Source organism: Pecten maximus, chromosome 2, assembly GCF_902652985.1.
Source record: "Pecten maximus chromosome 2, xPecMax1.1, whole genome shotgun sequence".
NCBI lineage: Eukaryota > Metazoa > Mollusca > Bivalvia > Pectinida > Pectinidae > Pecten > Pecten maximus.
In genome coordinates, this window is record NC_047016.1 from 44,771,101 (window position 1) to 44,792,825 (window position 21,725).

The 21,725-nt window shown below is 36.4% G+C and overlaps 1 protein-coding gene across 2 annotated transcripts in view; it reads right to left on the reverse strand.

Moving 5' to 3' along the window:
* Positions 1-1,046: 1,046 nt before the first annotated feature.
* Positions 1,047-21,725, reverse strand: part of LOC117322219 (calcium-binding mitochondrial carrier protein Aralar1-like) — a 36,702-nt gene continuing 16,023 nt past the window's right edge. For both annotated transcript variants that reach the window (XM_033876995.1, XM_033876996.1), the window contains 9 exons: positions 18,486-18,570; positions 15,784-15,877; positions 13,050-13,258; positions 12,473-12,553; positions 12,184-12,324; positions 6,562-6,700; positions 6,157-6,315; positions 4,792-4,882; positions 1,047-4,557 (listed from right to left, as the gene is read on the reverse strand). In XM_033876995.1, coding sequence (XP_033732886.1) covers positions 4,398-4,557; positions 4,792-4,882; positions 6,157-6,315; positions 6,562-6,700; positions 12,184-12,324; positions 12,473-12,553; positions 13,050-13,258; positions 15,784-15,877; positions 18,486-18,570 — 1,159 coding nt within the window. In that variant the 3' untranslated portion in view covers positions 1,047-4,397. The remainder of the gene's footprint in view (positions 4,558-4,791; positions 4,883-6,156; positions 6,316-6,561; positions 6,701-12,183; positions 12,325-12,472; positions 12,554-13,049; positions 13,259-15,783; positions 15,878-18,485; positions 18,571-21,725) is intronic.

The following is a 21,725-nucleotide window of genomic DNA, read 5'->3' on the forward strand; positions in this document are numbered from 1 at the left end:
CGACATAAGCTAACCAGCACGGTAATCGCCGTGAAAAGAAGTTGAACGGTCACATGTGCAGTCTTCCGAACATAAAGTACGACGGAATACGTTTGAAACACCAGTTTACATAAAAAAAATTACACTTACGTTTGATTCCCGTGATTGGTTATCGGACAATAGTCTTCTATGAGCTGTGATAAAGCTGACCGTGATTCAGGCGTACTTTCAATATGGCGTCTAAACAGTAGGAGCAGCAATGCACTCTGGGATAAATCACCCGAACTTCCGCTCGGCGGTGACGTTTGGTAAGCCAATGAGCTTGTTGCGAATCCCTAGTATATAGGTCTCTGCTGAAACATAACAACACTTCATAGGCTAACCAACCTTAACATTGTCAATTTCCAGCTCAATGGCACCAGGTTGACATGGAGAAGAAGTTAAAAGTGTGTTTTTCAGAACGACCCAAAAAAGTTTATCAGGACCATCTCAGGATCATTTCTGGTAAGTTAGGACTGAATCCCACTGTTTGAACTTGAGAAGAAATTTGAAATGTGAAAAGTTTAAGCATGATGCACGACGGACGAAGCACAATGACTAAAGGTCATCCTGACCCTACTAAAAATGCATTTGAAGAGTTACAGCACAAAAAGGCAGAGCTTAGTTTTGAACATTATAGCTAATTTCAATTTTTCTCAAAAAGCAGGGCTTGACAAGTACAGAGAAACATGTCTATTTTACATCTGATGTTATCAAACTATATTCAATTTACAAGAACTCAAATTCATATACTGAAAACATCTTATATCATCAAGCAAGGAAAATGAGGTTTATGTTTTTATATACCCTGTATAGAATACAGTTTACGTAATTGCAAGTGTGTATTATGCGATTTTTGCTATTAAAAATACATCTTTTCATGCATTTTGAACTTCATGAGTAATAAAACATGAAAGAACTCTCAATCAGCTGATAATTTTAGATTTTCATTAAATGAATCAAACAACCTTTTTCTATTCAATATCACATCTTATATATGAACATCCCATTTTGTGTGTGTGTGTGTGTGTTTGTGTATATATATAAAGGCAAAACTCGACAACTCGTCTTATAAAAAGACTATATCTTACATAATGCGACACACCAATGTGATCATGTCCATATGAAAAAATATCATTGTGTAATTTACACTTTTAACACTATACTGAAAATGTGAATCAAAAACAAAATTTTATGGAAAACGTGTTATTTCTACAGAGCACAAGTGCTTCCTACCTTAACAAAACTTTGTGTAGTTCACAAAAACATAATAAACATAAAATAAACAAAATTAGATGTAGCTATCTAAACTGACCAGTATTAATAGGAAATTCATTCCTTAACTTCAGCATTCGGTCTAGAGACTGAAGCATTCACTCAGATTCTACAAGTAACTAGTGGTAGGTTAATGAAAATAATAAAAAACAATAAAAAAAAAAAAACAACTGATCATCGACGACGACGATTTTTTAAAAGCAATTAATCTGAAAGTGAAAGTGTTTGTAAATCTTTGGCTTCATGTATTTTTGTGATGTTATTGAACCATGAAGTAGATCTTATATTTTACCAATATATTCAGTGTTCATTTACAAGCGATTAAGGATATTTAAATATATTGACAACCATTAAATACTTTCTTTGTGTTCAATATAAAAAATAATGATAAAAATGGCTAAGACGTATCATAAATGGACTTGAAATGTACATCTACGAAAGGCCAATTCTGTGCTAAATTTAGGAAACCGATTATAATTGATACATTTCGAGTTTCCTATTATCCATTCTGAAAGTAAAACCAATTCCCATCACTACAGTTCACTTAAGGTTTTAACAGGCGAATTGTACCTTAGAAATAAAGGAAAAGATCTAAATAAAGAAAAATAAAAGAAAGAAATTTGTATAAGATTTTAACTTATGATAGGAACAATAACTGTAACATGCTTCCCATTGATTGTCTTTATAGATATTACAATCAACACTGCTTGGCAATTTATGACAAAAAAAGACTCCACCAAAAGCAAATTAAAACTGGAAAAAAAACCACCGTGATATCTGCAGTTTACTCCTGGACGTATATATGCATCCCTGGTTTTGGGGATCCTCATCAACATAGTCATGTCACTTTAAATAAAACCTTAATTTCCACACAAGTATATGTTTTAGAGTAACACATTGTCATATAGTCACATTGATAAAAATGTTGAATACAGTCTCCACCACAAGTCCAAATGACTACAATGAAATCTACCACAAAAACATTATATGCACTTTTAATGTATAAGAATGCTAAATAAATGTCTAAGATTTCCGGACGGAAATGATAAAACATTTCATGTAAATGTAATTCTTAATAACAAGCTCATAAACATTCTACATTTACCACTGCCTAAATTTAAAAAAAATTTAAATGGGATATTTGTATCCCATAAATATTGGTCAAAATATATCATAGGGCAAGTTTATCACATACCTGACCAATGACATCAATAAAAGCATGGTTCTAACCATTCCAGCACCGCTTGTAAAAATTGAAACACTGTTAATACATGAATGTAAATGCATTCACTTAATCAGATTTTAACTAAAACACTTCAATGTTTTATTCAATATTAGCATCTCCAATGAGGATATCATTGCTGAACTCGAGATTTTATCAAGTTAAAAATTTGCTTGTGTCAATGGACAAAAAATTTTACAAAGGGACTTAAGGGGAACCAAGTCTGTATATATATATATATATTGTAATTAAACATGCACCATTATCGTCCAATCAGATCTCTCTCCAGGGAGAACTCTGGGTTATGATACTACAATCTGACAAGTCCTGGTAAAACCCTATAATTTTACTTCAATAGTTATCCCTGCTATCAGTAATTATCAGAACATTATAAATCCATCTTAAGTAAATACATGTATCTTGTAATGTCATTGGCACATTTAACTATCACATGACCACTGTGAAGTGAATCCACATGTCATATATATTTTAGGAGAATCATCTCCATCCTGAAAAACAATGTAATTAATTGCAATTAAAATAGCACTTTCATTACTCCAATACTCTACTTTAGATGTATCATATTTTTCCAACAATAATAGAAAATTAGAGAGCAAAACTAAATTATTTTTGGTCTACAAATAGTATCAAAAAGTTCTGTCAGTCTTTCTGTAAATCGGTATACCCATAAACTAGTACAGGCTTGATAATAATTGCTTAGATAGGCAAATTGGCCAAATTAAACTATTTATAATATTATACATTTATCAGTTTGAAAAGTTGGTTTTCTGGTTCATCCACAAAAGAGTTACCAAAATATCAACTGAGACATTTTTTATAGAAAATCGTACCTGTACTAATGTGTACACATATGATTATATAACATCTGGAGTATTTGTCTATATAAACATTTCTATATCATGTTACAACAACTGTTCAATTTGCCTCCAACATCCTTCAATGTTTGTCAGATGTCTTACAATTACCACCTCATTATTTCTTCCTGTGTGTCAGAGCAGTTGCAATTACCTCCCCAATAGTTTCTTCAATTTTTGTCACAGCTGTTATGATTACCTCCCCAGCATTGCTTTCCATGTTTATTAGAGAAGTTACAATAAACTCCTCCATCCTTTACAACTGCCATAAAAAGGTGCAAATAGAAAATAAATGTAGGCTGCACAACTTCAAAATGTGCTTAATATATTTGTGATTTCTGGAAAAGATTCAATGAAAGCTGCTGCAGCAGTTGTCCAGAATCTGTCAGACAGATGGCTGGACAAATTGCTTCCAGCGAACCCCTGCACAAAACTGTGGTATAAGCTTTCATATTTCCTTTCACATTTATAAGATCTGTCACTATTCTCCCTACCCCCATCATTCTTCAATATTGAGCAATACAGTGAAAGAGCAGTACTATCAGTAGTCATAAAGAATCTATTATCATTGATCACACATTCGTTGATGGCCAGACATTGAAGCTAGCGGAGGATGAAAGCCAGTAACAAGCCAGCATTACTTTAGCCGCACCCCTCCTTGGACCAGTAACACAATCAAACTTCATTACATCCAAAAATGTTCCATAGACAGTCGTCAACATTGTCCATTCTTACCCTAAATAGTTAATTTGGTGACAACTTCCATTGTTGCTGTCATCCTTTTCAGGTATTCTAGGGGTAACAAGGTGGAAGTTTTTAATATAGATCTATATTCACACTGTTAATAGTATAATAAATAATGGTTTATTTTTAAAACAAAAACTAGCTATATAAACAAGGAGTCCATGTCTTCAATAAAGCTCTGCAATTCTGTTTTTTAACTTGTTTTCATTCTTTCTTCCTGCCTGTTTCTTAAAAAATGTTGACGTTTCTATAAACATAAAACTTCAAGATGCCGAGGACTTGAATTTTGGTAAGCACAGACCAAACTTTGACTCCATTCCATCAAAGGTTGCCTTAGCAAGTCTGTAACCTCCAATGTGGTCTGGGTTCCGTGACAATTGCTCTTCAAGGACAGGAGACTTGCCTGCAGAACCTTCTGGCCGCCTACAACACAACACACATTCTTTCTTAAATAAATTAAGTTGCCATATTTTGAAAACAGATTTTGTATTCACACATGTCCGATGAAAGTGTACCCGGAATGATTTGCTATATTAATCTTATGAAATGTAAATTTAGGATAAAACTGAAAATGCTAAAAGTGTGACTTTCATAGTGACTTAAGACTTAGCGGTTTAGAGAAGTTCCACTGTATAAGCAAACTACTAAAATACCCACCTGCCACCAAAATCCACATAAAACAACCTTTGTAACAATTCGTATGTTAGCAACGTCACACCAAACTGCGGTGATGATCTAAATACTCGTGCTGAAAAAACATGACATCCAATTTAAGTTTATATATCTGTCTAAATAACAGAAACATCAAATATACTCCAACTCCATACAGTCTACTTCCAATAATAATGCAAAATCGAATTCAGCCAATATCTGTCTATCATAATACTGAGGTTTAAGTTCCTAGAGTGCCGGTAATCAAACATACATCTAGGTGGACTAAGAAAAGTAGTGTAAAGGTTTTGACATAAAACCCTTCGGCTTCAATTTTTAAGTCAAGTAATGGATCGGATCATATTAGTTATATTCAGCAATACCAATAATTAAAATTGGACAGAGATCTCAAGTTACACAAAGTACTAGTTAAGAGTAACACATGTGAGCAGAGACATATATAGAGAGATTGGCAGCTCTCTATTTGCCCTTATGTCTACGTGGTGGCCCCTGACCTTCCCACAATCCTTTGCGGTCGCTCAGTTCAGTCTTCTCCTGATGCGTTTAGGTTTAGGTTTATTTTGATTAACGTCCTATTAACAGCTAAGGTCATTTAAGGACGGCCTCCCGTGCGTGCGACATGCATGCGTGTGGTGAGTGCGTATGTGTGTTTTGGGAGGCTGCGGTATGTTCGTGTTAATTTGAAAGCCAGACACATAATTATCGATAATTTCTATTTGAAATCATCACCAAGATCCAATGATGTGCTTTAATTTTATTAATCAAAGTGCAGAAGTGTCATCAATATGAAATATATCACAATTTGCTGTCAAAGTGTTTGTATTTTGAGTATGAAAGTCAAGCACACCATAGGGAAGATCGTCGGGAATCTCCAATTTTCGAAAAGTCCCTATGGATTTTTCGAAAATACGGATAAATGACAACAGTGTGCATGATCAATAAGACTATATCCCATAAGTATGATAGTTTTTGGATAATGTAGTAACTTTTGTAGTGGCCTACATAAAACGATGTGCTTTTGTGTGTATTTAAAATTGACGATGTTTTGGTCTGACGTAATGGCGGATTAACCAGAACATGTCGAATAAGTTCCAGTACATCGATACACACATGCGCTCTCGATAAGGGATATGCTTGAGTGGTCACGAATAAAGGGAGCCACCACTTGTACAGAAAAATAGCGATGTTACTTTATCTTTCTATATATGTCTCTGATGTGAGCAAGTTAATCTTACACTTTACATATTTCTGTTTAAATGACTAAAGGACCATGCCTGACTAGTGTGTTACTACTGGAGTTGTCTGCCCCCACTATATTTAGATTTTTACTAAAATGTCCGACATCTATACCTGGTGCTCCTTTCCAGAAGGCAGCAAATCCCTCTTCAGCATAAATCTTTCTGGCACAGTCCATCAGACCTGTGTAGACTGTCTGTCCTTTACGAGCCTGAACCTGTAGTCGCGTTTTTATCACATCGGCAGGTGTGGGGAGAGCAGCTGCAGGCATACCTGTGTGAGACATAGACAAAACATATTTATACAAAAAGAATTACACATAATTTTATGTCTCGCCTGTGCCAACTTCTGTATATCATCAGCATGTGGTCTTTATTCTTTTCATTGTTCTAATGTCAAAACATGAAATAGATTTTTAAAGATTCCATTGCTATTTTCTCCAAATTTCAAAAGCTGTTTATTTTTCAACCTAGAATAGCCATGTTCTATTAATTAACTGATCTCAAAATGTCCACAAACCTGCACATGTAGCTGCCAGCAGCAAAGTACCAGGTGAGTTGTAACCATTTTCATCAGCAAACGCTTTCTTTAAATGTGCATAGGCAGGAAAGTAGATAGCTGAGAAAGGTATGTCTCTTAGAAAACAGGCCCGGGAACCCTGCAAATGAGAAATACATACATATACATGTGTAGTGTTATTATGTCTTTCCTTCCCACTTTGTCAGTACATTTTGTATGTTAAGAAAATACCCAAATTCACTAAAATTATTTTCAATCAAAGTACTGGAAGTACTGTAAACGAACATTATTGTTTAATGCAAAATCAGTAATCTTCTTAGTTTTAAGTTGATAAATTTACTGATATCGGTTTAGGAATTAATTGCAAATAATTTGAAATGTTTGCAGCTGTTCTGATTTGATTGTACATTTGCATGTTTCTGTAAGGTCCTAATTGAAATTGGAAGTTTGTTGATCTATCTTGGATCGATGAAAATAAAATATGTCTTCTTTCTTTCGGGAAGGCATCATCAGTTATAATACAGCCAGGACTCTGTGACCTTATTGATGCCAACTTCTAATATGCACTAAATTTAGGCTAGTTCCATCGTTAGTTTGGCATACATAGTTGTATTTCAACTAAATATAATGAAACACACATAAAGAATTACTGAAAACCAAAACCAGAGCTGCTAATCAAGGCCCGAATTAGGAATGTATCCTATTGAAACTGTACTCAAGCATTTATGGTACTTCAAAACAAAAAAACCTGACTCCTTTTGTTCAGGAATCATTTGATGTTAATAAATCTGTATATGAGAAGATAAACTTCTGTTATAATTACAGTATTGTAAACAATGTGATAAAGAATAACAACCAGATAAAGACTATCTTCATCGAATAATTCAGCAAACAGGAAAAGAAAACTTCAAGATTCATTTTCAACTTCAAACCTGATCACAAAGATTACAGTCCATTCGATGGGACGACACATTCCCTATTTATTGTCCTTTTCCAATGTTGACCATCCAATCATACTGAACCACACAATTCAGCAATGTAATTGCACAAATCACACCTTTATGTGGTGAGAACATTTTTGGGGGTGTTATAAGATTCCATAACTGTATGCAAATTGTGAAGCATTCCATATCTATAACTATATATATATAACAGTAAGTGTATATATTTACACCTATCAAAATTGGAATGACACAGGAGATTTGCAAGTTTAAGTTCACCATCAGTCATGGGAGGTTTATGTAAAATGTTATATTTACCGGGGTAATTAGTAATTTTGAGAATATATTTATGAAGCTCTATTCTGTACATTCTACCAGTGCTTAGAGAATGGACACAATTTTATGTTCCCAATGTCAAAATTAATCATATGTAAAATATTAGGGGTTTATTCGCCATTCTAGGCCTGATTGCCGTCATAGTAAAATTACCAAAATGGACTTGAAATCAATATGTTTAAGAGAATGATCTATGACTTGAATATTTCATAAAAATAATGTAATACATCGTTTATTCATTTCATTCAGATCTTCAGACACCACATAATTTGTGAAGTCATATATAGAAATATATGAACCATTTTGTTATTATTTATAGTTCACACAAGTAGGCACTAGATGTAAGCAGAAAGTATATGTACTGCTATCTACTGGCATGACTTTGAGTACAGTAAAACTACACTCGCTTTGTGGATATTGACAGGATAACATATATTTACATACTAATTCAATTTTAGAATTGTAACTGAAATCTTGTAACAGCATGGCACAAATAGTCATCTGAACATGCATACTGAAAAATTATTTAAGGTAAATCAATTCATTGATTACTCCGTGTTTGAAGTATGGTGTAGTGAGAATTTCAAGTCTTGATCCTGACTTGATGAAAATTTTAAATTAACAAATTATTAAAATGAATTTGTTTGAAAAATAACACAAGTTCCACAGCAATATTATACAGAGAATCAATCACAATATATCAAAAGTTATAAAACTACAAATAACAATTAACGGCTGAATATCAAATTAAGTGAATATCACAAGTCTTTTTGCATTTGTTTTTAGATAATCCGGATTTCGGTTTTCCGGCTTTAAAAAAAACGAGAAGTATTTTAATTGCCGTTATAGTTGAATTACCAAAATGGACCTAAAATCAGTATTTCTAAAAAAAGAATGATCTATGACTTGAATATTTCATAAAAATAATTTAATACATCGTTTATTCACTTCATTCAGATCTTCAGACACCGCATAATTTGTGAAGTCATATATAGAAATATATGAACCATTTTTGTTATTGATTTATAGTTCACACAAGTAGGCACAAGATGTAAGCAGTATGTATATGTACCGCTATCTACCGGCATGACTGAGTACAGTAGACTACACTCGCTTTGTGGATATTGACAGTATAACATATACACTGTATTTACATACTAATTCAATTTTAGAATTATAACTGAAATCTTGTAACAGCATGACACAAATAGTCATCTGAACATGTGTTGTATATTGAAAAATTATTTAGGTAAATATTAACTCATTTGCTTGACTTTTAGAATTGTAACTGAAATCTTGTAACAGCATGGCACAAATAGTCAGCTGAACATGTGTTGTATATATATAATTGAAAAATTATTTAGGTAAATATTAACTCATTTGCTTGACTTCAATTTTCAATTTATCAATTCATTGATTACTGTGTTTGAAGTATGGTGTAGCGAGAATTTCAAGTCTTGATCATGACTTGATGAACGTTCTAAATTAACAAATTATCAAAATGAATTTGTTTGAAAAATAACACAAGTTCCACAGCAATATTATATAGAGAATCGATCAAACTATTTCAGAAGTTATAAAACTACAAATAATAATTAATGGTTGAATGTCAAATTAAGTGAATATCAAAAGTCTTTTTGCATTTGTTTTTAGATAATCCGGATTTCCGTTTTCCGTCTTTGAAAAAAAATTACGTAGGCATATTGCATAGTAAACGTAGCCATGTGTACATATGTAACAGCTGATTTCAATCAGATTGACTTAACATGAACTTAACACTGTCTCAGTAGTTCGTCACAATCGAAAATTTGATCGTGAATTCGGTATTTTGCAAATTCTTTCAAAATACTTCCAGGTAAAGAAAAAAAATGCATATGGTCTCTATACACACACCAAAGATTAATAGATCTAGATCCTATATTGGGTCCATTCTCTCGTAAAAATATCGATTTGGGTCCACTATCGGCCATTTCGGTAATTCAACTCTAACGACGATCGGGCCGCGATTCGCAAATGAAAAATTAATTTAAAATTCGTAAACCTCTAATATTTTACATATGATACAATTAGGCATTGAAAAACATATATGTTGGTCAATTCTCTGAAAATAATGCCAATTTATATTATAATTAAGCCCCATTTTTCTTCGTTTCGGTATTTCCAAGTCTGCTTGGTCCGTTTCAGTAAATATTCTCGACTTTGCCGAAATAAAAACAAGCTATATAATTGTTCATTTTAAACATGACAACTGCCGACCACACGTATCTAAAAGTGTTATTGTTGATATCATCTGAATATTGCCGTAGTTATCTGTCACTTCGATTGTAAACCCATTGCCAAAGAATCGACCAATCAAATTGGTTTAACGTTTGATTTCCGTAATCTTGCAGTTACTTCCCTTACAACGGGTAAATACGTTCTAAGTATCGCCTACAACAACCAATCCCGTGCACATGGCAACAAGATATTATCATTTGCATTTGATTTATTGGTCGTTTTCGTCAAAGGAAAATGGAATGTGGAAATCGATGACAATGTTAATGCTATGACCAGTCACCCTGACCACAAATGCCACCTAGTATCTACCTTTCTCGCAAACATGTACTGTACAGTAACCTATAGTATGATACAATGTATCGTCTCGTATGCCGTTATTGATATATTTATTTCTCTAAATTATATAAATACTCATCTAGTTGATAATGATGTAACATTCTAGAATATATATAATACACATTTAAGTAAATCGCGGACATATTTGCAGACCGATGCTATCCTAATGTCAGCCGTTTTGGAATGAACTAGGAAGAGTAAAACTTTCTAAACATCCGGAGACGAATGCGCCTGCGCAATATTTGTTTACATAAATATATTGACCTGGAGTTATTCGCAAAGTTCAGGTTCATTTAGTCTTCACATTTCGCTAGCGTTATGCATTTCTCAAATCGTATGCATCTTGAAAACATCTACTGAATACATTTCAACATTTTCGGTAAAACTACTACATAAAACGAAGATGTTTTTGCAAGTAAATTATTTGAAGCGTAAGGCAATGGGGGCAGCCATATTTCATTGAAACAGACAGTAGATGGCGTATTGGTGAATGTGGCTACCAAATATGGTCATATTTCTCAGTCCAGTTCTTGATGGCAATAACCGAACATTAATGTTCGTTTAAAAACAAAACCCCCAGAAGAACCAGAAAAGAGGCCCATGGGCCTTAACGGTCTCCCGAGTTATGAACAAATTGGTTAATTTGACCCATCAACCATGGCCACGGAAGGTTTCTGAATAATTTCATTGAAATTGATTCAGGGGTTTCTGAGAATGAGTCTAAAATGTTAATTGTTTATGGACAGACGATGGCGGACAAAAGGCAATTAGAATTGATCAATTGAGACTTTGTCTCAGGTGACCTAAAAATATCTGAAGTGACTGTATGTGAGCATGCATTAGAAAATAAAGAGCAAATTTCTCAAAATCTGAGATTTTTAACCCAAAATTACACAAAATAATACAGTTCACAGAATCTATATAGGAGGTTGTGATGTCCACACTGCAATGTAACTATATTCAAGGTCTGTTAAAAAACACCAATACATTCTGTGAAACAGAACTAAAGACGATGTTTTGAAAGTCACTGCTGCAGCCAGAATAATTTCACTTTTGCAATGTACATGTCAGACAAGATAAAAGTAAATAGTAAGCTATAAGGAGCGAGTTGGAGTGAGCCAAATAAGCTGTCATCCCTTTCCTAGAGCCGAAACATGTAATCAATTCTCTGGGATAAAAACCGGATATACGTGTGAACTACCACGTTGGGACTCCTAATAGCTTATAACCTGGATCTTTCGTGAGATGCATATATTATCATATCTATAGTTCATAAGGATTTCACAGATTTTTACCTTTTGACTCCAACCCCCCTTAGTGATTAAGAGTAAATAAGTATCAAGATATAACTGTGTATAGGTAAGTTGTTCTGGACATTTTTGCCTATAAATGGCTGGGCAGATCAGACACCCAGATTCCAGTATTTAAACTAACAGTGAATTAATACATTACTTTCTCACTTTCTGTGTAATTTGATAGCTTTAATCCTGTTGCTGGTGAAGTTTAATCAAATCTCTAAAAGAATTATTTTTCAGCTTTGTAATCAGATTTCAAACAGACTTAAAGTCCAATCTATAATTGAATGGAAAATGTTTACTATCCTTGATGCAAAATTTACCAGTAACAATGTTGCGGTTTTACACACACTGTACTTGTATCACAGAAACAGCGAGAACAGGCCTGGATTACAGAAATATCCAGTAAGGTTTCATTTAAATAATAATATACAAACCTTGTACAGCCCAAAGAATCCGAGATCCTTAATCACGGTAAAGGCACTGACACGAGTCTTGCCGACTATTTCTCCGGCTACTTGCAGTCGGATCTTCACAATTTCTAAAGGATTTGTAAACATAACTTGTGATGCACCCGCCTGGAAAAAGAGAAAATGGAATTCAAAATTGATTTGGACTCATTCTTAGTATCCTAGGAATTGTTATAATACTGTACCACCGGTGCCAGTTTACTGTGAACTAATTCCATTGCTTTTCAATTGTACAAGGCATGTATGCTTGTCTTACCGTGCCTCCTGCAACACATTCAGCCCAGAGAGGGAGAGTTCCATCTTTGTCCATAAGATTGTCTCGCATAAAGTCATTCATCTGTACACGAAAAACAAAATGATAATCTTTACCAGGGATTTTACTCGGGGACACTACGAATCATATATAACATAGAATATTCATGTTCAAGATCATACCGTCAAATCTTTATAAACGACTACCTGTATGTTTGGAAAATCAAATGGTATTTTATTACAGGTGTCTCTGAACAAATGTACATTAATCTACAAAGACAGTTTATGTAACATGGTATTAAAACACAATCACTCATGAAAGGTGAACATGGAGCATAGTTTCTAACACTAGCAATTTCTTAAGAGCTGATTTCGTGATGAGCAGATTAGTTTCAAGTTTGCAGCAATATACTGTGTGGAGCAGCTCATTTGGGTTTCACAAATAGCATCTAGACAAAGGGGAAGATAAATTAAGGAACAAAATTGCAAAGTATCACCTGCAAAGTTCTCACAATCATCAATATAAATATTCTTTAAAGTTCAATAACTTGACAATGTCTTCAGCATTATGGAATACTAACCGTGAGTTTGATAGCTTTTTCCGGACAGACACCAACCAACTGGGGTCCTAAACCACGGTAAAGTCCAAGGACACCCTCGTGTCGAATGACTTTCTTAAAACAGTCAAAACTGTTCTTGTACATGAGTTCTCCTACCATGGAGCCCGTACGCTGGTTCTGTATACGTGTCTTCACCAGATCTATGGGATAGACTGCTGTGGCTCCAGTGGCTGGAAACAAAATCATTAACATTTAGTATGTAAATACTGCACTCTCATTTTGATCTAATTATCTTGACAAGGATTTCCTATCTCAATGTTTCCTTCATATCAATAGTACATAACCATGAAGTCTGAAAATAAATTATAGAAAGCAACTTTTATAGACTGGTTATTTTCTGAATTATTTGTTTAAATTTTTAATAACAACTTAATATCAAATATTTTTCTAATTTTGAACTGCCTCTCTCAACAATGGTTCAAACTACAAGTCGACCAACTCCTGTTATTCTTGAACAAGAATGATGCATATGTGTATGTGTCACCCATCTTGCTATGTTAATATATCATAAGCATTTTATATGACCTAATATTGGGTCTATGGGCCTTTTGGTTATCAAGAAGAAGTTGTTTAAAAGATTTTAGCATATTTGACCCCTGTGACCTTGAATGAAGGTTTTTAAGGTCATCCACTTTAACAAACTTGGTAGCCCTTCATACCAGCATGCTACAGACCCAATATCAGGTCTCTGGGCCTGTTGGTAATTGAGAAGTTGAAAATGTAAATTGTTTACGACGGACGATGCCGGACAAAAGGTGATCGCAACAGGTCAACTGAGACTTTGTCTCGGGTGACCTAAATATTTGATCCTATTACGGAACACACTGTACTTTTTATTGCCAGTCACATATTTTTATCAAATATTACGTCACTGACGTCATGACTCATTGGAATTCCATTCATAGTTCAAGGCTATTGGGAGTGATGTTGATCTGGATCACCATGATGCAGCGATGTTTCGTGGGTGGTAATATTAAATTCATGGTGATTTAGGCAACTTCATGTGTGAACCAGTCAACAGTGACTCAATACAAGTATTCGATCTTTTCTGTGTTATAGGATTAAATGTGAATAAACCGGTTTTCTTGATGGAATGACGAAGATAGGCCCGTTGATAACGATGATAATATTGAAAGGCTAGGGTGACTGGTAGTTTTCCTGGTAACTCTACACTAATATAGACTCTGTGTTACAATCAAACAAATATTGTCTTATATGAACATCGAGGGTGTCATTTTTACTGAATGTTCGTTAATTTAAGAGCCAGAAAATGCCTGAAAATGAGCTACATGTACACACAAATTCCAGGCCCCTGTGCTGACGTAGACGGCACTGTTTCATCAGTTGTGGCGTTTGAAATTTTCTTATAACCTATTTACCTATGGCATTAACTTCCTATCATTGCCCGGTGATTGTACGTGTGTGTTTGCTGCATGCTTTATTAATGACAAAGTGGCCAGTACTGTTACAATAGGCCGGCAGTCTACAATACAGTAACACAGTGTATACATTCTGAAGCAAGTGAGTATTTTACATTGCTCCTCTTTGAGATTGTTCAGGGAAAAGGCCACTCTTCACATTATTTACCTTTATATTACTGAATTTGTGAGACATTTTTAGGAGGTGTACTAAAAGGCCAAGGATCAAGATTGTCATCGTCAGTTTTGTTGACTGTTCAGAGAAATCATGTTCAATAGACACTTCATAGTTATCGGAACTCCTCGCCATTTTTTGCTTGGTGCAATACGAGGTGTTCCTATGTAGTGTTTAATTGAAGAAGACGGAGAGCAACGTAAACAAGGCAAATACGTGAGATATCCATTGCTTAGTTTCAGAGGAGAAGTTAGCCAAATTGACCCTGTTTGGCCCCACCCCTCAGCGCCCCGGGGGGTCAGCCCCACCATTTGTACAATTTTGAGTCCCCACTCAGTAGTGATGCTACCAGGCAAATATGAGCGATATCAATTGCTCGGTTTCAGAGAAGAAGTCGTTTATATCAATAGAGCCCAATTGACCACATTTGGCCCCGCCCCTCAGGCCCCTGGGGGGTCATCCCCATCATTTGTACAATTTTGAATCCCCACCACATAGTGATGCTACCAGGCAAATATGAGCGATAGCCATTGCTTGGTTTCAGAGAAGAAGTCGTTTATATTAATATAGCCAGATTGACCACATTTGGCCCCGCCCCTCAGGCCCCATCATTTGTACAATTTTGAATCTCCACCCCATAGTGATGTTACCAGGCAAATATGAGTGATAGCCATTGCTTGGTTTCAGAGAAGAAGTCTTTTATATCAATAGCGCTAAAATGACCCCTTTTGGCCCCGCCCCAGAGGCCCCCAGGGGGTCAGCCCCATCATTTGTACAATTTTGAGTCCCCTACCCATAGGGATGCTTCTGACCAAATTTGTTCAAATTCAGATCAGCGGTTATGAAGAAGAAGTCAAATAAGTCAATTGTTGACGGACGGACGACAGACGGACGGCGGACGGATGGACGGACGACGGACGACAGACGCCACGGTATGGCATAAGCTCACCTTGGTCCTTCGGACCAGGTGAGCTAATAAGGGTTATGAAGAAGAAGTCAATTGTTGCTGGACGGACGGATGCTGGATGCCAGACGCCACAGTATGGCATAAGCTCAGGTGAGCTAATAAAAGGTGAATTGTTGTAGTACACTGCATACCTACCTCCGGCTACAGATCCTAAAGCAAATCTGTACACACTCTCCAGTACACCAAGCCAACCAGATCGTTCCTTCCCTTGCTCTAGATTTAATTTTTCCTGGAAAAAAAAGAAGAATTCAGTCACTATGTTTAATTTAAGATTGACATCAGCCAGAAAGTTGAACATTTTCACCTGTTTCTATGGGTTGGTGAAACTGAAACTTACCAGAAATATTTAATAATGATCCACTAGTGTTAATATATTATATTAAGGGCTATTCCAAAAATATCTTTGGGAGGGGTGAGGTGGGAAACACTTGTATTGATATTGATATCTGATGGGTGGTGGGGGTAAATTTGCATTTTTCTAGTATTCTTTATAATAAAAATGTTTTAATATTTGATGGGTTGTGGGGGTCTCTGAAAAAATGCCTCTCACCTCTGGTATACAGATAATTTTGAAACAGCCCTCAAATAGACAAGAAAGAGGCCCAATGGGCCTGTATCACTCAACTGGCTCTTCAGCAATTTTGAAGTTGATTTAGATTATTTCTGCAGATACTTTGCTGTAAACCACTTTATTCAAATATCAGTGAAGCTAGGTTTATCAGTGTTTTCATTTAGAACCGGTCGCCGGCCAAATTGACCGGTTAGAATGGTGTTTTGGCCGGTTTAAATGACTTAATTCACTTTTTAAAAAATGTCTAAAAACATATTATCGTAATCCTCAGATACATGTATACCTGTTACTATTCATTTGTAGCCTTTTACAAATATTTTTATTGAATACCCTGTTTATTCACGTCAATAAATTTTCTAGTCCTTCATTCCAGTACACAATTGGCCTTATACATACATGCCATATTTTTGGGAGACCAATAAGGGAGATTGATGATTATTTTAAGGGATTTTTGCCTAAAATAAGGGAGATTTGTGCGCGACATAAATATCGACATTTTTACTCAATTTTTTTAGCAATTAACTAATTTTGAAAGTGATAAAGAATATTTGTATTTATTTTAGATATTAATCATATTGTATATGCAAACAACAAAAAGTTGTATAAGGTAAAAAATGCAATAAGTATACATTCAGATTCTGATGATATGAATTTTTTTCTGATTTTTTTTATGCAACACAAAAAGTTTCACAGCTTTATGCATATTGCATAACAGCATTTGAAAAGGGTATATTATAATTACATGTAGCTAAACATTAAGACAAGCAAGTTATTCATTTATCAGTTTGGATTTTCTTAAAATTAGAAAGCTTGATCCACTCCGAGGGAACACATCAGTTGTAAAAATCACCATGAAATGTCCTGTGGGATACCTTATGTTGGACCATTTAGATATAAAAATATTCCAAGTGTGCAAGTGTATACATGAAATTATGAGAACGGAAGATGTTAATGTTAGGAGACTGCAGTAAATCTTATCACGATCATTCTAGATTTTGTATATTGTCTCTGTCATGGACTGTACAGTCATTGTAAACACCATGATTGACCACTTTGTAACGACCAACAGATGTGCTAATTTTGATAGTTTTCTAAAAGAAAATATCGGATTTCATCTTGCTATCACTGATCCACGATACACATGGTAAATGAAAAACACGTGTGATTTTGCGTCTGACCAGACTGAGACTCTGTATCAATTATCATCATCAAAGTATGGTCCTAAAAGAAAACAAACCATAATTCAAGTCTGTTAGCTAAGGGGGTTAAAGTTGTTTGTAAGCGACTTGCCTTTATTTCATGGTGATATATATGCTAGCGCAAACATTACACTAGCCAAAGCTTCGTGTGAAAGCCGTGTCCAACAGGTGCCATTTTGATTGAGTGATCACGTGAACAGATGGATCACGTGATCGCTAAATTTAGCCAAATCTCGCGAGAAAAACACTGAATTGTAAACAAAAATGGCGTCGGCAAAAATACCGGAGGGAATTACAAAATACGGGAATTTTGGCTCTCCTGCCGGGAGGAAATAAATGATTAGAAAATAAGGGAGATTTTGTCTCACGCTGGGAGGTATGGCATGTATGCCTTATATCAGGTTTCTTTGCTATCGAGAAATCATTGTTTGAAGAATTAAGCCTTTTTGACCTATGTGACCTTGAATGAAGGTCAATGTCATTCATTTGAATAAACCTAGTAGCCCTTCGTCCCAGTATGCTACAGGCCTAATATCAAGTCCCTGGGCCTCCTGGTTATTGAGAAGTCATTTGAAGATTTTAGCCTATTTGACCCTTGAATGAAGGTCAAGGTTATTCATTTGAACAAACTTGGTAGCCCTTCAACCTAGGGTGCTACAGGCCAAATATCAAAGTCCCTGGGCCTCTTGGTCATTAAGAAGAAGTCGTATGAAGATTTTGGCCCATTTGACCCATTTGACCCATGTGACCTTTAATGAAGGTCAAGGTCATTCACTTGAGCATGCTACAGGCCCAATATCAGGTCTCTAGGGCTCTTGGATTTTAATAAGTTTTTTAAAGGAAAAAGTTGACGGTGGACGGAATTTTTACCATAGGTACAGTAAAGTTTACACTAGAGAGCCTTTGTCTAATGAATCAGGACATTTGCATGGTCTCAAAATAAACCTTGTTAAAGCAACAACAAGCAACACTCTACTGACAACACCATGCAACAGCAACCTGTCCACAACGAGTGTACAAAAAGGGAATTTAATGCATCTTACATCTGGAAAAGTTTAAAGGAATACCTGTGCAATAGCCATTTGAATTGTAAATGGAGTTTCTCGTCCTTTCATTGGTGAAATTTTGTCCAGATCTTCATATGACATTCTCCTGTTTGAAAAGGTAAACCATAATTTCATGAATGGAAAGTAACTGCAGATATGTTGGTTATGATTGGAATGATCGGATGTTTACACTACAGAAATAAAACAATTATGACAGACGAGACTATTGCTTTGCCCATCATTTTTTGGTTAAAATGATGACTTAAATACCAACTGACCATGCTTGTCTTCTTTGTCAAGGTTGTTATGAGTACACACTCTCACTAAATTGGGGACATAATAAAGAACTCGGGTATAATTGCTATCCAACAGGGACTTTAGGGATGGACTTAAACAGTGTTTATAAGAGGGCCCACTGAATATGTACCATCACTGGTCCTTTGAATCAGAAAAGCTTACCAAAGTGCTGAGACCACATAAACATGTTATAAAGATGTTATGCATGGTGGATAAAATTATCAGGATGAAGGCATACATGTCAATATTGATCTTTGAATTCAGTATTGAGGACAATTTGTGGACCACACACAATTTGATCACTGCATGTACCCAGTACATGTGTGTACCCGGTACATCAGTACACTATCACTGTGTGTACCCAGTACATCAGTACACTATCACTGTGTGTACCCGGTACATCAGTACACTATCACTGTGTGTACCCGGTACATCAGTACACTATCACTGTGTGTACCCCATACATCAGTACACTATCACTGTGTGAACCCGGTACATCAGTACACTATCACTGTGCGTACCCGGTACATCAGTACACTATCACTATGTGTACCCGGTACATCAGTACACTATCACTGTGTGTACCCAGTACATCAGTACACTATCACTGTGTGTACCCGGTACATCAGTACACTATCACTGTGTGTACCCGGTACATCAGTACACTATCACTGTGCGTACCCAGTACATCAGTACACTATCACTGTGTGTACCCGGTACATCAGTACACTATCACTGTGTACCCAGTACATCAGTACACTATCACTGTGTGTACCCGATACATCAGTACACTATCACTGTGTGTACCCGGTACATCAGTACACTATCACTGTGTGTACCTGGTACATCAGTACACTATCACTGTGTGTACCCGGTACATCAGTACACTATCACTGTGTACCCAGTACATCAGTACACTATCACTGTGTACCCAGTACATCAGTACACTATCACTGTGTGTACCCGGTACATCAGTACACTATCACTGTGTGTACCCGGTACATCAGTACACTATCACTGTGTGTACCTGGTACATCAGTACACTATCACTGTGTGTACCCGGTACATCAGTACACTATCACTGTGTGTACCCGTTACATCAGTACACTATCACTGTGTGTACCCGTTACATCAGTACACTATCACTGTGTGTACCCGGTACATCAGTACACTATCACTGTGTACCCGGTACATCAGTACACTATCACTGTGTGTACCCGGTACATCAGTACACTATCACTGTGTGTACCCGGTACATCAGTACACTATCACTGTGTGTACCCGGTACATCAGTACACTATCACTGTGTGTACCCGATACATCAGTACACTATCACTGTGTGAACCCGGTACATCAGTACACTATCAATGTGTGTACCCGGTACATCAGTACACTATCACTGTGTGTACCCGGTACATCAGTACACTATCACTGTGTGTACCCGGTACATCAGTACACTATCACTGTGTGTACCCGGTACATCAGTACACTATCACTGTGTGTACCCGGTACATCAGTACACTATCACTGTGTGTACCCGGTACATCAGTACACTATCACTGTGTGTACCCGGTACATCAGTACACTATCACTGTGTGTACCCGATACATCAGTACACTATCACTGTGTGTACCCGGTACATCAGTACACTATCACTATGTGTACCCGGTACATCAGTACACTATCACTGTGTACCCGGTACATCAGTACACTATCACTGTGTGTACCCGGTACATCAGTACACTATCACTGTGTGTACCTGGTACATCAGTACACTATCACTGTGTGTACCCGGTACATCAGTACACTATCACTGTGTGTACCCGGTACATCAGTACACTATCACTGTGTACCCGGTACATCAGTACACTATCACTGTGTGTACCCGGTACATCAGTACACTATCACTATGTGTACCCGGTACATCAGTACACTATCACTGTGTGTACCCAGTACATCAGTACACTATCACTGTGTGTACCCGGTACATCAGTACACTATCACTGTGTGTACCCAGTACATCAGTACACTATCACTGTGTGTACCCGGTACATCAGTACACTATCACAGTGTGTACCCGGTACATCAGTACACTATCACTGTGTGTACCCCATACATCAGTACACTATCACTGTGTGTACCCGATACATCAGTACACTATCACTGTGTGTACCCGGTACATCAGTACACTATCACTGTGTGTACCCGGTACATCAGTACACTATCACTGTGTGTACCCAGTACATCAGTACACTATCACTGTGTGTACCCGATACATCAGTACACTATCACTGTGTGTACCCGGTACATCAGTACACTATCACTGTGTGTACCCGGTACATCAGTACACTATCACTATGTGTACCCGGTACATCAGTACACTATCACTGTGTGTACCCCATACATCAGTACACTATCACTGTGTGAACCCGGTACATCAGTACACTATCACTGTGTGTACCCGGTACATCAGTACACTATCACTGTGTGAACCCGGTACATCAGTACACTATCACTGTGTGAACCCGGTACATCAGTACACTATCACTGTGTGTACCCGGTACATCAGTACACTATCACTGTGTGTACCCGGTACATCAGTACACTATCACTGTGTGAACCAGGTACATCAGTACACTATCACTGTGTGTACCCGGTACATCAGTACACTATCACTGTGTGTACCCGGTACATCAGTACACTATCACTGTGTGTACCCGGTACATCAGTACACTATCACTGTGTGTACCCGGTACATCAGTACACTATCACTGTGTGTACCCGGTACATCAGTACACTATCACTGTGTGTACCCGGTACATCAGTACACTATCACTGTGTGTACCCGATACATCAGTACACTATCACTGTGTGTACCCGGTACATCAGTACACTATCACTGTGTGTACCCGGTACATCAGTACACTATCACTATGTGTACCCAGTACATCAGTACACTATCAC